Raw genomic sequence first — 14,866 nt, 5'->3', positions numbered from 1 at the left:
TTCCTTGTCTTTTTTCTTTTTCTCTCTCCTATTTTGTTTGACTTTAGGGGCAGGGGATTGTAATTCAGTAAAACATGGGGCTTAGCTTTGATTTGTTTTGGCTTAAATTCAGAGACTTCTCAAGCACTAAAACGATCACGATCGTTGGACTGTTTAATACCGTAACACAATAATTATGATTTTCTTGGGTATTGAATGTACTGTGGCTCTCTCAAGGGGGCTTCTTTTTTGCAGGTGTCACAACTGTGTGCCCAGCAGCCTGTCCAGAGTGAGTTGGTGCAGAGATGCCAGCAGCTGCAGTCTAGATTATCTACGCTCAAGATTGAAAACGAAGAGGTGAGCTAACAAACCAACCAAAAAACCGCTTGCAGCATTTGCAATATTAGAATCTTCACACAGCCCAGGGACAAGGGATACCTCATCTCAATAAGCCTGCTTGCGCTGACCTGTGTAGGAAGATGTGGAAGGAGGGCAGCAGAGGGCTTCCATGTTTTAGTCTGTATCCCTGACTTTCCTTCCCAGCAGCTTTGCATGGGGCAGAAATTTCGAAAACAAATCCAGTGTTATCCTTTTTCTCAATCTGAATTGCTAGGCGTGGCCACGTCTCAGGAAACCACACCTGAATAGCAAAGGATCAATGATCTATCTTGTTTTAAAAAAAATAAACCTCAGGCAAGTCCTAATTTTTGTTTCACTTGAATGTTTAGCTCTCATGTAAACAATAGACTCTGATTTAATACAGTTCTTTCTTCTCATGGTTTATAAAACAAATCTATACTACAAATTTATCCCTTACAGCTACTGTTCAACATGTTTCTTTGTATTCAGCCTAATTTTACTAATATTTGCTGGCAGGTACTGGAATATTTCTCCCATGTGAAACAAGATGCTAGTCTATATTGGAGAATGTCTTAGCTCTTTTCTACAAATATAGAAGCATTTGCTGCTGCTGTGTTGTTGTTTTTTTAAAGTCTGTCCCTTGTTTACTTGTCTGGCCACAGAAGTCTTTACAAATGTGTTAAAAACTGTGCATAGATTAAAAACAGACAAATAAGTTTGCACATCTGTACCTATGCATTAGTGGGTTTTTTAATTTGTATTTTAAGTTTGCAATCTAAACAATAAGATACTAGAGAATAAAGTGTTTACATGGCAGTTATTAGATTTGTGTGTGTAATATTGATACTATACTCTTAATCCGGAAAAAAAAGATGGTACTCGAAATATCTATTTTCAGTTACTTAAAAAAAACTAGAAACTATAATCAGATATTACTTTCTGACATTCAAGTCCATCTCCTGTTCCATTTGGGCATAGATGGCGCGGGGCGGACAGGAATTAAGTAATGGTACTAAGCTGATTTCATTGTGGAAGAACACACACATCAGGTTTCAGTGCTTGTGATCAATAAGTCACATACCTCGCTATCAGATTCTCTAAATGAAGTATATCTTTTCTCCTTCCATTGTCTGCTATTTCAGACAGTGACACTTAAATGCCAGCAGATGGGAAATGGTTAGGTATGAAAAAACTGGAGGCAGAGTGAGACTCCTTCAGTCCTTACTGTGGGGTGTTTGTGGTGAATTGGTTAAATTTGTTGTGCCTGTGTAGAAGGGCAGGTTTTGGTACCTGTTGTAAATAGCAATTCAGCTCTTGCCAAGTTGTGTGGCTACACATTTGGCACCTACTCCTTCACTGCCTGATGTCTGTTCGTTCACTGTGCACAGATGTAGATGACCGTGCAAGGCAGGAGAGAATCGAACAGTGTTTTTTTTTTTTTTAAAGATAAAGTGAATCTCTTTTTGAAAAGGAGATGGGGAAATCAGCCTTTGGATCATATATCAGCACAGTGAGGCGCTCCCCCTCTTTCTTTCCCTCCCTTCCTAGCCCTAAGCATTCATCCCATCAAGGTCTAGTACCCTTCTCAGTCTCTTTGCCCTGAAAGGATTAAATGGATGGCATTGCATGGGGAGCCCCTCAGAATATCCAATGCACACCTCCAACCCCCCTGCAATTTATCATCCTGTTTGTGCAGTCCCTTTATAGGCCCCAAGCAAGGAAGACACCTTCAGTAAAAGACTTGGCAAATTACAAGGAAGTCTTATTTTAATGCAGTGTGTTTTTTTGTTTTGAAGCCCAATAGATTTAGTGACCGGAATAAAATGATTCTGAGCCTTCCACCATTCCCCCCAACACTTCTCTTTGCTATATGGGCAGATTCCCCTATTTCCCCCGCACCAGGGCACTGGAATAAAACTTTCCTTACCGCAGGGTTTGTACAGCATACAGCAATGCAGATTTATTTTGCTGCTAGCCGGTTGTTTACGTGGACTGTGCTCTGTTAATTAGCAGAGCTTGTACTGTGGTTACGGCCCATAGGACTCAAAGGCAGTCATATCCGTTTATTAATAAAATGTTCTGGGACACTGATCCCCTGTTTTTCACCTGCTGATTCTCATTATTTATTTATTTTTTATTTTAACTCCTCTTTGTCCTTGCTGAGGCAGGTTAAGAAAACTATGGAAGCCACACTGCAGACTATCCAAGACATAGTCACAATTGAGGACTTTGATGTCTCTGACTGCTTCCAGTACAGCAACTCCATGGAATCCGTCAAATCCACAGTCTCTGAAACTTTCATGAGCAAGCCAAGCATTGCCAAGAGACGGGCCAATCAGCAGGAGACGGAGCAGTTCTACTTCACGGTAAGGGATTTGACTTGCAAGGTGTTCACAATGACAAGAAGCTCTCAGGAACATTTGAGATGCTGCATTCTTTGCCCCCTTATAGACATCCATGACTGTATTCTTGTTCTCTTGAGTTTTCCTATTTAATCTCCAGGGACAATTTTAATTTTTATAGGAAGCCATTTGAATCCACTTCTTAATGTTGGATAGCTCTTCCTGAAACTAGGAGAAACTTCCTGAAACTGCTTATTACCAGGTTTACACTTCACAGAGGAAATTAAAATGGAACAGAGAGAGCCCTGGGTTAGTCTTAGTTTGAAAGAATTTAAAGGGACAGTATTTTAATAATTTTTAAATTTTGATAACACATGCTTAATGAGTTTAGCTATACTTGTGCCTTCCCCCAGTAGGTAAATACTGACAACTTTGATTTGCTTTGTTGCTAATACAGAAAATGCCACTGTGGCTTAGTTGTTACTCTTTTCTTAACCCCAGCATCATACTATAGGCTCCGGTCCAGTAGCATGTGGACAGAGAGCACCCAATGGAGGCCCATGAGGTCATGGCAACTCTGCATAGGTGCGGCAGGTGGCCTGCATGCTGCAGTTGCAGGATCAGGGAATTAGATCCATAATCAGGAACTTGCACTGTTCCTGACAAAATGATCTACTGTAGATCCACGAGAAGGGAAAATTAGAGTGTTCCTTGTTTGTTCTTGCTGCAGCCAGAGCTGGGTTTGTTTTTTTTTAAAAAACAAATAATGAAATTTTGTTTTTAGATTTTTGTTTGTTTGTTTTTGTTTAAAAAAGACATACAAGTACTTTGTCTACTGAATAGAATTTAGTGTTTGGATTGTAATATGGCCAGGTGGTAAAATCTGGTCTCTCTCATCTGCCTACAGTGGAGCTGAAAGGACAGAGCTTAAAATTGTGAAGGGAAAATTCCAAGTTTCTTCTAGATTTACTACCTTTCAGACCAGCATGTATTTTTTCCCCCTGAGTTGTGATCACTTATGTTGAGCTGCTGCATCATTTAATATTTTCAAAATATATTCTTCCAAAAAGCAGATGAAAACCAAACCTGTAAAGTTCATTACTCTGACCCCTTTTGAGAGCCTACTGCTATATTTAAAGCTTTCCTATTCCTCTTATGAGAATGGTGTTGCTTATTAAAATTGTGAAGCTCTGTGCAAATTACATTGGCTGACAGGATGGTTTTTGTCAGGTCTAGTCTAATAGTAAACTCTCCGATAAACCTATCATCCCTTAGAAAAGCACTCCAAATGCTTAAAAATAATGCATTTAAATGTAAAAGTATTCTTCTAAGGTGAAACTCGGTTAGCAAAAAGTGGGCAGGTGAATTGATACAATTAAGAAGCAATTGACTAGCCTGCTTGTGATTATGGAACTAGAAAAACGATATCTTAAATTGAATTTCAGGTATTCCCTCTAGAGAGAGCAGATGCTCTATGTGCAAATATGCACGTGCACATAGGGTTAGTTTACTGTGATTTTTATCTATGCACGGTACTTTTCCATTTCGCAGTGTTAATATCCTGCTCCCATGCAGCCAGACCAGTGTAGTCCCAGAAGGATTGTAGGGCTGTCTCCAAGAAATGAAGGTGCTATTTATCATGTCATATGCAACCATGATAAAATAACTGGGAACTGAATGAGGCTGATGTATGAAGGACCCTGTAAACAGTCAAATCAGATACTTTATTGATTTTTTTTTATTATTGGACAGACTTATAAATATCCTTAAGAATTCCAGACTTTGAATCTGTAAAGATCGGTTGTTTCCTCATACATAGAAATGAGCTGAAGAGCATTAATGAGAACTAGGATAAAGCCATGGTAAAGGCAGTATTGTTAGGAGAGAGAGAGAACCAAAATACACAGACCTTTTAAGGTACAGAACAGACCCCTGTAAAGGAAAGACACCTATCTCCTCTCATTTCATATACTTCTGTATTGCAGATCAAATGTGATGCATATACACATACACACACGCACCATGTGTGTGCGCGCACGTATATATACGCACATGCACAATGCTCACTGGAAGATAACAAGAAGCAACTTTAAGTATCAACATAATCCTTGGTTCCAAATCAGTATTTACATACCATGCTGTTTGCTTTTGAACTTTTCAGCATTCATATACTGTGGTGGTAAGTACAATATGTAAGAGGGATTGCGTTCAGAAAACAAGTTTAAATTTAATAGTCTGCAAAGGATAGGAAGGAAGGAGAATGACTCCGTTTTCCCATCTGTAAAATGGGGATTAATTTTGGCTTTATAGTTAATTATAATAGTTTTAAAAATAATATTAAGCAACACTACAATGCTTGCTCTCTTCAAAGTGCTTTACAAAAATGAATTTAATAAAATTTGACAAAACTCATGACATGAGTAAGTATTTCTAATTTCATCGATAATTAATTTTACAGAAATGTCATGCTGCTTCTGTCAGTGTACCACTCTTTCTCTTTTAATCACTACCATTAGCACAGTGGTGTGATGATCTGATTTACTCATTGCATTCTGGGAACATTGCTAATTGTGCTGATTGCATCCACGTTGATGTTGTTTTTAAAAAATAAAAAAAAATAAGCTGCTCTGCCCAGATTTGAGATGGAGCCAAGGATATGGGACATGTGACAGAAACTATTTCCATATAGTCTCGAAAGCATAACTGTCTGCCTTGGCAGCAAAGCAGGAAGATGTACTCTAGTTTACACTTTGCTCTATTATGCATTCCACCTGACAGCTGCTTCCTGCTGGAAAAATTTGAACAGGCTCGGGGTGGGGGAGGGTATTAAAGGTGCGTGGATGTGAGGAAGACAGCCATTGCAATGCGTACACTGTTACTAGTTAACAGAGCCTCCTTTCTGAGGTCTTTGCAATATGGAAATTGTATTGTCACTGCCGTCTTTCTTTGTCCTCTTGCGTCTGATTGTACTTAGATTAAATCCAGGCCAGAAATTAAATCGTGTGGAGTTCACGCATACTTTTGTGTTTGTTTTTTGCTGTTTGAAACCGAATGCTGCTGGATCTTCATAATTCGTCAAGAAAAAACTGCAGGTTTGATTTTAAATGGACGTCCTTTTTATTTTGTGTGTGCTCCTGGGAGGTGGCAGGCTCTGGAAGGTGGATTTAGTGTACTATGAAGAGGATATGAAATATCAGTAGTCAGTAGGAACCATTGTTTTCTTTGTAGCAGCAATAGGAGAACTCTGCATTGGGCACAGTGTTCCTAATGTAACTCATAGAGACACCTCACAGCCTCAGAGACCAGAATAAATGTCAGAGAAATGCATAATGTATTTCTCTGGAACCCTGAGTGTTTGATAAGCTCTATATACAGGAATCTTTTCTCGCCTCTGAAGTGCGGCCACCTCTGAAATAAAACAAGGCAGTTCAGCGTGGCACCATGCGAATTTAGGGTAGTATGTGACATTCATCACTTGCTATCCTAAATAGTGATGAGAGTGAGTGTGTGTGTGTGTGTGTGTGTGTGTGTGTGTGTGTGTGTGTCATATTGCAAGGGGGAATTTTCAGGCTCAAATTCTGCTTTAGCCATGAGGCTGGAGCTAAACCCCCCCTCCTTTACTCATAAGTTATTTTAATGACCTCAATTGGCCAGGAGAAATGTTTTGTTTCCTTCATGAGATGGCACCTCCAGTGTCGCATATGGAGCACCCTGGGTTTTACAGAAATATCCGTCAAGTGCAGGCCACCTTCAGCTCTGCTTTGATTGCATGCCTTAGATAGTATGGCTGTTTTTAAAGCTGTTCTTTCAGATTGTGGCCTGTCTGCCTTCTCCACAGCATGGGGCACGGGTCACTTGAGGTTTAAACTAGTGTAAACGGTGGATTCTTTGTAACCTGAAGTCTTTAAATCATCATTTGAGGACTTCAGTAGCTCAGCCAGAGGTTATGGGTCTATTACAAGAGTGGGTGTGGCCAGCAATGAGAACTAGGACAAAGCCATGGTGGATACAGTACTGTTAGAGGAGAGGGAGAACCAAAATATATAGATGTTTTAAGGTACAGAACAGACCCATGTAAAGGAAGGACACCTTTCTCCTCTCATTTCATACACTTCTATACTGCAGATATATGTGGCATATATACATAGATCATGATGGTCCCTTCTGGCCTTAAAGTCTGAGTATCTATGTGCAGCTCCTCAGGAGCAAGGATTCATGGTCAAATGGGATCCAGGAGGGCAATCTCGTACCTCATCAAATGGTTATTTGTTTTAATGGGATCTTGACTGACAGCAGGAAGTAAACCATTGACCTATGACCAGTCCTGCAACAAAAGGTTTCTCTAATCACTGCACAACCTAGCCAAGGAATGCTTTGGCATCTTGTTCGTCCACATCTCAGTGACTGACTTTACAGACAGACTGAATCTTCATTTTGATCTTCAATTTCTCATTATTTTAAGTCTTTCCTCCCCCCCAAGATCTGCTGATGTCTCATGGGAGATGTTTCTTAAAATCCATTCGTCACAGAGGGCTTTAGATTGTTGATGTTCAGGAGTTTCTCATTCCCTTTGACCACAGTGTTCTGTGTGGTGTGTTTGTTTGGTAACTGGAGATACTCTCATGCAAACAGTGTTTGTCTATTAGAAAGTCATGAACTTGTACTGCTAATTTAATGATATAATGTGTTGGGTAATATCATAATTAGCTGGTATGAAGAATGCTGATACCAGACGGTTAAGAGCCTGGCATTAAGTAAGGAATAAGCAGAAGACCAGATAGAATTTCAGAGAGAAACAGATCCTATTTTCATGCAAATAACTGTCCGTGTGGCCTATCCATATCAGTATTTAATATCCTTAGCTGAATAATAAATAGGATAAAGAGGCGAAAATTGCGTGTTAAAGCAGAATTGTGTCTAACGAGGATATTTATCAATTTTGTCATTAGGAGTCAGTGATCTTTTAATACTATCCGTACCTCCCTACAAATGGCATCCTTTTACATTCTTCGTCAATATGCAAAGAGATGCAGCCAAGAAATACAATAATGCAATTCCATCAAGGTGGTTCATAAACCATGAGACAGTAGCTGAAGCATTTTGTCACAAGAACAAAGATGAAACTTCATAATACACTTTAGTTTTATATTATGGAATTAAAAGGTGTGTTTGATTTGTTGGCTTTTCTTTTGTGTTCCATATGCCAAAAAATGTGTACACATTTCCAATGTTCTGCCTAACTAGAAGGAATAGAACTGTCACATCAGCTGTGGGGGAACCGGATGGCTCAGTGGATTGGTAGTGGGAGAGAACATATCACAGCCATGTCACTGATTCTGCTCTCATCCAGAATGGTGGTAGTTTAAAATCTGTAGCTCTTGGGTGCTTTCATTTCAGCTCCTAGTGGACATGCAAACCACCCCACACAACGGATTAGCGCTCTTGTTGGTTCTCTCAGCCTAGAGGCCAAAAAGCGAAGAGGTCATGGAGACTGAATGGTCCTTACACCTAGAGGTGTGGTCCCTCCCTGAGGGGAATGGTATCTTCACAGGCCAGTGTGAGCAAACACTGGCTTGCCGTTGTCCTTTGTGTACTTGGTCCATGGAAAAATAGGAGTTCAGTATGTAGGGTTGCCAATCCGGTATCTCTTCACAGAACAAAACATAGTTTTTTTAAGCTGTGGGGTAAGGGGTGGGGGAAGCAAACTAGTAATCCTGGTGGGAAATTTTGAATTCACTTTATTTTTTCAAATATACAGCTTAGTTCCTTGCTGTAAGTTGAAATGTAAAAAGCCTCTGACCCAACTCCCTCCTCCCCGCCTCACCACAACAATAATTACAAATATAAAAATAAAACCAATAAACTATACATTGGACAAAGGAAAACACCTGCATTTGGTTTTTGGCCTGAATAACAATGAAAATCCAGTTTCTACTGGGTGTTCATTATAATTGTCAGAAGGTGCCAGGAGATAGTGAATACAGAAGTAAAGCAAGAATGACAGTCTTACTCTGTCTATACTTCAGAAAGAAGCGTAGGTCTCTGGGGAAGCAAGTTTATTTGTGGATCTTTAAACTTTGGATTTACCCATTGGCCACATCTTGCAATGTTTTGCCCCTATTCAGCTCTCCTTGACTTCCCTCAGAGTTGAGGGAGCTCAACACCTTTCAGAATCAGACTTATCTCCCATCCCAACTCCCTGGAGCATGAAATGCAATATCATTTGGCCGTTTTGCATGAGGTACGCAGGGACGAAGTCCCAACCTGGTTGTCTGTCAAAACTTGAGTGAAATTGTCTAGATATGAATAGATGGATGCGACTCTTTCAGGTTTAAAAAAAAAAATTAGAATGCAAGAAGCAGCCTATGCTTGGAATAGATTTGGACAGATTCTGGGAGGAAATCTCCAGTCAGCACTAAACTTTGGTACAAGGTTCTTTTGAAGGTTCTGAAATGTTTGGTTAACTTTAATTTTTAATTTATTTTGCCACTCACTTCGATGCTTCCTGCTTTTATCCAGGACCAAAGCTGTTGATGTACCAGCCCGCAACAAAGCCGTAAATGCTGCAAGTCTCCCAAGAGACTTAGTTTTGATGAAATTCCTACTCCAGTTCAGAGTCAGGAGCAGCATCCTGATTTTTGGCCACTAATTAAAACCCAAATGCCAATCTTCTTTGTGACTGACTTGTCTCTAGAAACTAACAGTCAGCGGACCCACAACTTGGGGCTTCTGGGCTCCTAAATAGTTTTACTTTCCCTTGATATGGTCTATGTATCCTGTTCCATGATTCTTCTCACCCTTTAAATATATTTATAGCGTGCCCATTGTTATGACCCACACAAGACTAACAGAGGAAAATAGCACTTTAAATTAAGACACCCTGTGTATTTCAAGGAGCTTAGGTCTAAATTTGACACTACAAAGCTAGAGTGAAAGACAGTGGATAGAAATGAGGTAAGATGAGGACAAGAGTTGGAATAATTTATCATAGGATATTGTCTTCACTTGAACTCCCTTTCTATTGGTTATTTTTGAAATGTTGTAGTGTATTATACGATAAAGTTGTGTTCATCACTAATATTTGAGCAAAAGATTATAAATGCTTAACCTGTTCCAACTGTAAACTTGACACTGATCTTCTATACAGCACTCTGTACACTTGCAGCATGTTAGCAATGAAGAAAAATGTATTGTCCTCCAGAATAAGGGATGAAACAGTTTATAAATCTCTTCTGAAGAGCTGGGAAAACCTATCCACCTCAAGAGAAACAAATAGAGAATGGTCTGTGATATTTTAGCTTGAGATGAGCAGAGCAAATGTCATCTTTGTTGGGTTTTTTCCTTTCCTTATTGTGTATCCAGAATAGAGGCAGATGCAGTATCTGACGAGTAAAGTGGGGTGAGAGAGGTTAAGTGAGAGAATAAGCACAGTAGCAGCCTTTTAGTTTGTTAAAACAGATTGGTCATTCAGTTGTCGGTGACGTGATGAAAGTGCATTTCTGTCCCTCTCTCTGTCTGGAGAGCAGGGTGTAAGACGGCCACTTAGATGTCTCAGACATGCCAAGCATTCAGTTGAGAGTCAGTCCATATCTAGACTGGGGCAAGAGAAATGAGATGGCAGATTGCTGGGGTATGGGCTGAGACTCTGATGTACGTCTGTAGATTTATTTCATCCTTCTCGCTGTAGGGTTCACAACTGTATGCAGAGTCCAGCAGACCAAAGGTTGTCATCTGAGAAATAAACACCCCATTGATGGTCTTGCTTTTCTCTTTCACCCCAACAGAAAATGAAGGAGTACCTGGAAGGCAGGAACCTGATCACTAAGCTCCAGGCCAAGCATGACCTTCTTCAGAAGACACTGGGAGAAAGTGAGTATGGGACCTGCTTGTCACTGCATTAGACAGTCAGCTATAGTTATTAAATTAGTCAGCTGACTGAGCGTAACTGTCCTAGATTACCAGTGCTAAGCGGACATATTCATGTTTTATGAATTTATTTTTTCCGGCTTACTTGGTGCAGCACTATATGGGTGCTTGAGTAATTGTGAAAGGCAAATGCAAATGCTTAATGAGGTACTAATGTGCCTCATCTATTTGTTTAAATGAAGAATGTGCCCACTCAGGACCCCCCCTCTGTTCATAATCTGAACAGAGGTAAACCTTGTGATTTACTGTTTACTGCTGATCTTAGAAGCATTGCCTCATTAGGGTGGTAGAAAGATTTGTTTGCATGGTAGATGAGCTGCTTTTCACCTCTGTAGGTTCAATCCAAACCAGGCTAATGCAGAACATGACCTTTATTCGTGGAAATAGAAATTTCAGAGCAGACAGAATGTGTTGCCCCCGCATCTACTTGGCACGAAGCAGCAGTCAAGATTGAATGTTCCCACCACTGCTGGCCAAACACACACCTCAAGCAATGCATCCATGTCTGCATGCAAACCTCCCCCGCCAGCATTTGCGGAGAGGATGGATTGGCAGTCTCAATATCTAGTCTGACTCCTAGAACCTTACATTTACATGATAGCAGGGCCTGCTCCTCTTTGTTAGGTATCTGAATTGAAGGCCACAAAGTTTATAGTGCGCAAGTTGTCTTCTGGATGAGAATTTAAACAGTGTGCAGGTTGTAAAGTGTTTGCTTTCAGGATAAAAATGTTCTTTCTCCCCCTCTTCCCCGCCCCCAACAAAAAAAAAGCTTCATGTTAATCAGACCAAACCTGTAGGAAGTGAGGAAAGGATATTAAGATTCCCTTGTCTCTACAACTGTCCTAGGAAGGGGAATCAGAAACGCTGTTTCCTTAAAGCATTTTTCCTCGGTCTCTAAGCATCTCCAAATGACACCCAACCTGCCCCTGTGACTAATCACATTCCTGGTTCATAGCTGACCCCTGCATACCATGACCTCTTTCCTCTTAACCTGCCTGCCCCTTGAACTGATCTCAAGCTGAGGGGCAGAAGGCAGGAGCAAGAGGAATGTTTAATGTGTTGGTTGTATCTCTCTAGATTTAGAGGCCCCTGCTGTTTGTGGTTGCTTTGCAATGCTTAAACTTCTTTGGAGCTGAGCTTGTGAAGGGATCTGGTGCATGTCAGAGTGAGCAAGAGCCACTTAAAAAAAAAAAACAAAAAAAAACCACCGCACACACATAAAAAACCTGCTGTTATATGTGAGATCAAAGGAAACTGAGGTGCATTATGCCTCCAATCCAAACCAAGGAAATCAATGGGATAAACAGAGTTGGGTGCTCAGCATCTAGCCCCATTTATAAAATGTCACTTAACTGGGAGTGGGTATACTAAAACCTTTCACGCATTGCGTCAGTCTCTCTCTAGGAAGTTTTGCCCACTGAAATGCAATGCGCAGCTGCATCTCTCCAGACACTGGGGAGTACATGTTTCTATTTTTTTGTTTTTTGTTTTTTTCCTTTAGGTTACATTTTATCACTCCTCTTGCAAATTACCTTAATCTAAAGATGACAAGTTCTGGTAATAAAAATACCAGCAGGTCTTCCTTTCGACAAGTAATTATGTCTCTGACTGTCTACATTTGTCACTGTAATGTAAGAGCCCCTTGATGTTGCCACAGCCGTGTAATTTATATGTATGATGGTAGGGACAGATGGTTAGGAACTCTGGTTCTGAATAACATTTTTATAAATTATGCACCATTTTGGTTAAATGAGCTTTTACGCAAGGAGGGGAAAGTGGCTGCTCACAAAGTGTTCTATTGATTCTCAGCAATCAACAATTAGCCCTTTTCATTCACTCTCTTCTACCCAGGTTCAGGGAGGCATTAAACTCTGGAGGGGAAAGGAGAGCCAAATCATTAGCTGGTGTAAATCAGCATAGCTGTGATGTTGATTTATGCCACCTGAGGATCTGGCCTGGAATGTTGGGTTATCAAAGGTACTTGCCAAATATTGTCTCCTTTTTTCCTTACTGTGCTATTTTAAAATGCTGCCTGTCTCATCAGTAGCCATGGTAGCTTGGTCCCCAAATTGCGAACAGAATGAAAGTTAATGGAACAATTTTGCAAATATGATTGCGGAAAATATCATTAAAGCTCTGCCTCCTGAAATAGCTAAATGCTAGCACGTCAAGCCTGTGGGCTAACAAATCAGAGAATGTTTTCAATCTTCCTAAGTGGTTTCATAAAGTATAATCTCTCTCCTCCTCCCCCCCCCCCCCCCCACAACCTCCCTCCCAGCTCCCTTGGGAAGGAGGAGGAGGGAGAGGTTGAGAAGGCTAGTTTTTTGGCAGTGAAAGTCAACAATTAGAGTGCACGGGAACCAATTTTCAGATACAATGCTTTCCAGAGAGAGAGAGTCCTCAGGCAGCCGAAGCTGGTTTCTGCATTTCCTGGTCAGCCACAGAGGAGCCTTGCCAACGGGGATGGGCTCACATGATCTTAATAGCAGCAGTTCTTGGGGGAAGCAGCCACATTGTCACTCCTTAAAGCTGTTGTTCTCCCTTCCCCACGCTCTCCTCTCCCCCGCTTCCAAATTAAGGTCTGCATGTCCGTCAAAAGCCTTTTCCCATTTCTGTTCTCTGGTGCAAGCCTTTATATTTCTTTCTTTGTCTCCCTAACAGGTCAAAGGACTGATTGCTCCCTTGCCAGGTAGGTGTGGCTCAAATAAACATTGTTTAAAAAAGAGCCTCTTCCAAAAAGACAGCTGACAAAAGGAGTCAGTCACCAACTCAGGACCTGTGTAGATTAGGAAGAAAAGGTGGGGTTTGCGAATTTCCTGTTAAGCAACACATCTTTAAGCACCATTGCCTTTGTCTGATCTAGATGCTAAATGATGTCCAAGTTCACGAACACCATATTGCTAAACACACCTCGTTTTTCTAACCTAGATGGGGTCCTGGACTCTTCAGGATTTATCCACATGGGGGCGGGGGGAGGGACAAGAAGCCAAGCAGCATCTTGAAGTGCTTGTGATTGCTTAATAGGAGGGTGGGGGGGAAGAGAATGGTCATAGAGGCGTTTTCTTCTCCTTGCCCTGCTGACCTCATCTGGCCTGACATGGAATTGGATTGCAGCACAGAGAGGCCATGAAGAATAAATATTTTGCTGTAACTGAGGCCAAGTATCAATCACGGTGCCGTAGAAGTCACCAAATATGTGAAACTCAGCCTCTCATCATGAGGGGTGGGGGGCTTTCTGGGAAATGTAACAGTTCTGTGTCTCTGAATTTGTTTTTGGGGGCTGTGTTGGCCACAGGGATTGTGCAGCGCGCTGGCTGCTTAAAGTGAGGGTGATTACTGCAGATCTGAAATCATTACTCCATTTCCCCCATTCCTCACAGTAAAGCAGAGCTGACAGGTCCTAATTAGGGTCTGACATCTGTAATAATAAAATATTATTCATTGTGAAACAACTTTAAATATCAGAATCATTTTCACCAATAGTCTAAAATATACCTCACTGCCTGTGACAGCTCATGAAATCTGTTTTCTTGCTTTCTCACTACATCTCATTCTTTTAAAAAAAAAAAAAAAAAATCTGCAAAATGAACGCTATAATTGTGATTCTTCAACACAATAAAATTGACATACTTAGAATTCCGCAGTCAACTATCCTGGCAGGCAGTTGGGCTGAATGATCCATTAGGCTTTCTCTATCCTTATCTCCCATGATTCAGTTTTACAGAAAGCTAAGAATTTCTAAACCCCAGAAATAAGATAAAAGGAAGGACTTTCAGCAGAGCAGGCTCAGACCTCCTTCAGATCAGGCACTAATATCCGCCTGCATAAACAATAATTATGAAGCCATTTGTAATCATGATTTTGTTATTTGGAAATGGTTTAATTTGGTGTCCATTTTTTATTTTTTTTAATCACAGGTTATTATAAAGAATGCATTAATATGCTTATATTAACAGCACAGAGGGAAACCAATTTACTTTTTTCTCCCCCTCTCCCTGTGGCTTTAAATCATCCAGTACAATGGACCTACTTTGGAGAGGTGCTCTCTGAAAATTATAACCAACTTGATTTAGAGTGAAGGGGTTTATATACTGGATTTTCATATGGTTGGAAGGAAGAGGTTAAGTACAGGCTTGTGTTAAGGCAATGGGCTCCCCTGTTCCAGTTTCAGGATTACCGTGCTTTTATATTAAATCACTTAGTCTTTCCAAAGTTCCTGTGAACTGACAGAGTGTATATCATTGAAATTGTTTCCCATA

The 14,866-nt window shown here is 40.6% G+C and overlaps 1 protein-coding gene across 3 annotated transcripts in view; it reads left to right on the top strand.

Annotated features, from left to right (window-relative positions):
- The window catches only part of LOC112118435 (SLIT-ROBO Rho GTPase-activating protein 2), a 204,790-nt gene that overhangs the window by 155,538 nt on the left and 34,386 nt on the right, over nucleotides 1-14,866 (top strand). For all 3 annotated transcript variants that reach the window (XM_026655276.1, XM_026655275.1, XM_026655277.1), the window contains exons 9-12: nucleotides 235-336; nucleotides 2,508-2,705; nucleotides 10,466-10,550; nucleotides 13,269-13,296. In XM_026655276.1, the coding sequence (XP_026511061.1) occupies nucleotides 235-336; nucleotides 2,508-2,705; nucleotides 10,466-10,550; nucleotides 13,269-13,296 (413 nt within the window). The remainder of the gene's footprint in view (nucleotides 1-234; nucleotides 337-2,507; nucleotides 2,706-10,465; nucleotides 10,551-13,268; nucleotides 13,297-14,866) is intronic.

Source organism: Terrapene carolina, unplaced genomic scaffold, assembly GCF_002925995.2.
Source record: "Terrapene carolina triunguis isolate 2854851 unplaced genomic scaffold, T_m_triunguis-2.0 Scaffold199, whole genome shotgun sequence".
NCBI classification, from domain to species: domain Eukaryota; kingdom Metazoa; phylum Chordata; order Testudines; family Emydidae; genus Terrapene; species Terrapene triunguis.
This window is presented reverse-complemented; position numbering and strand designations above follow the sequence as displayed.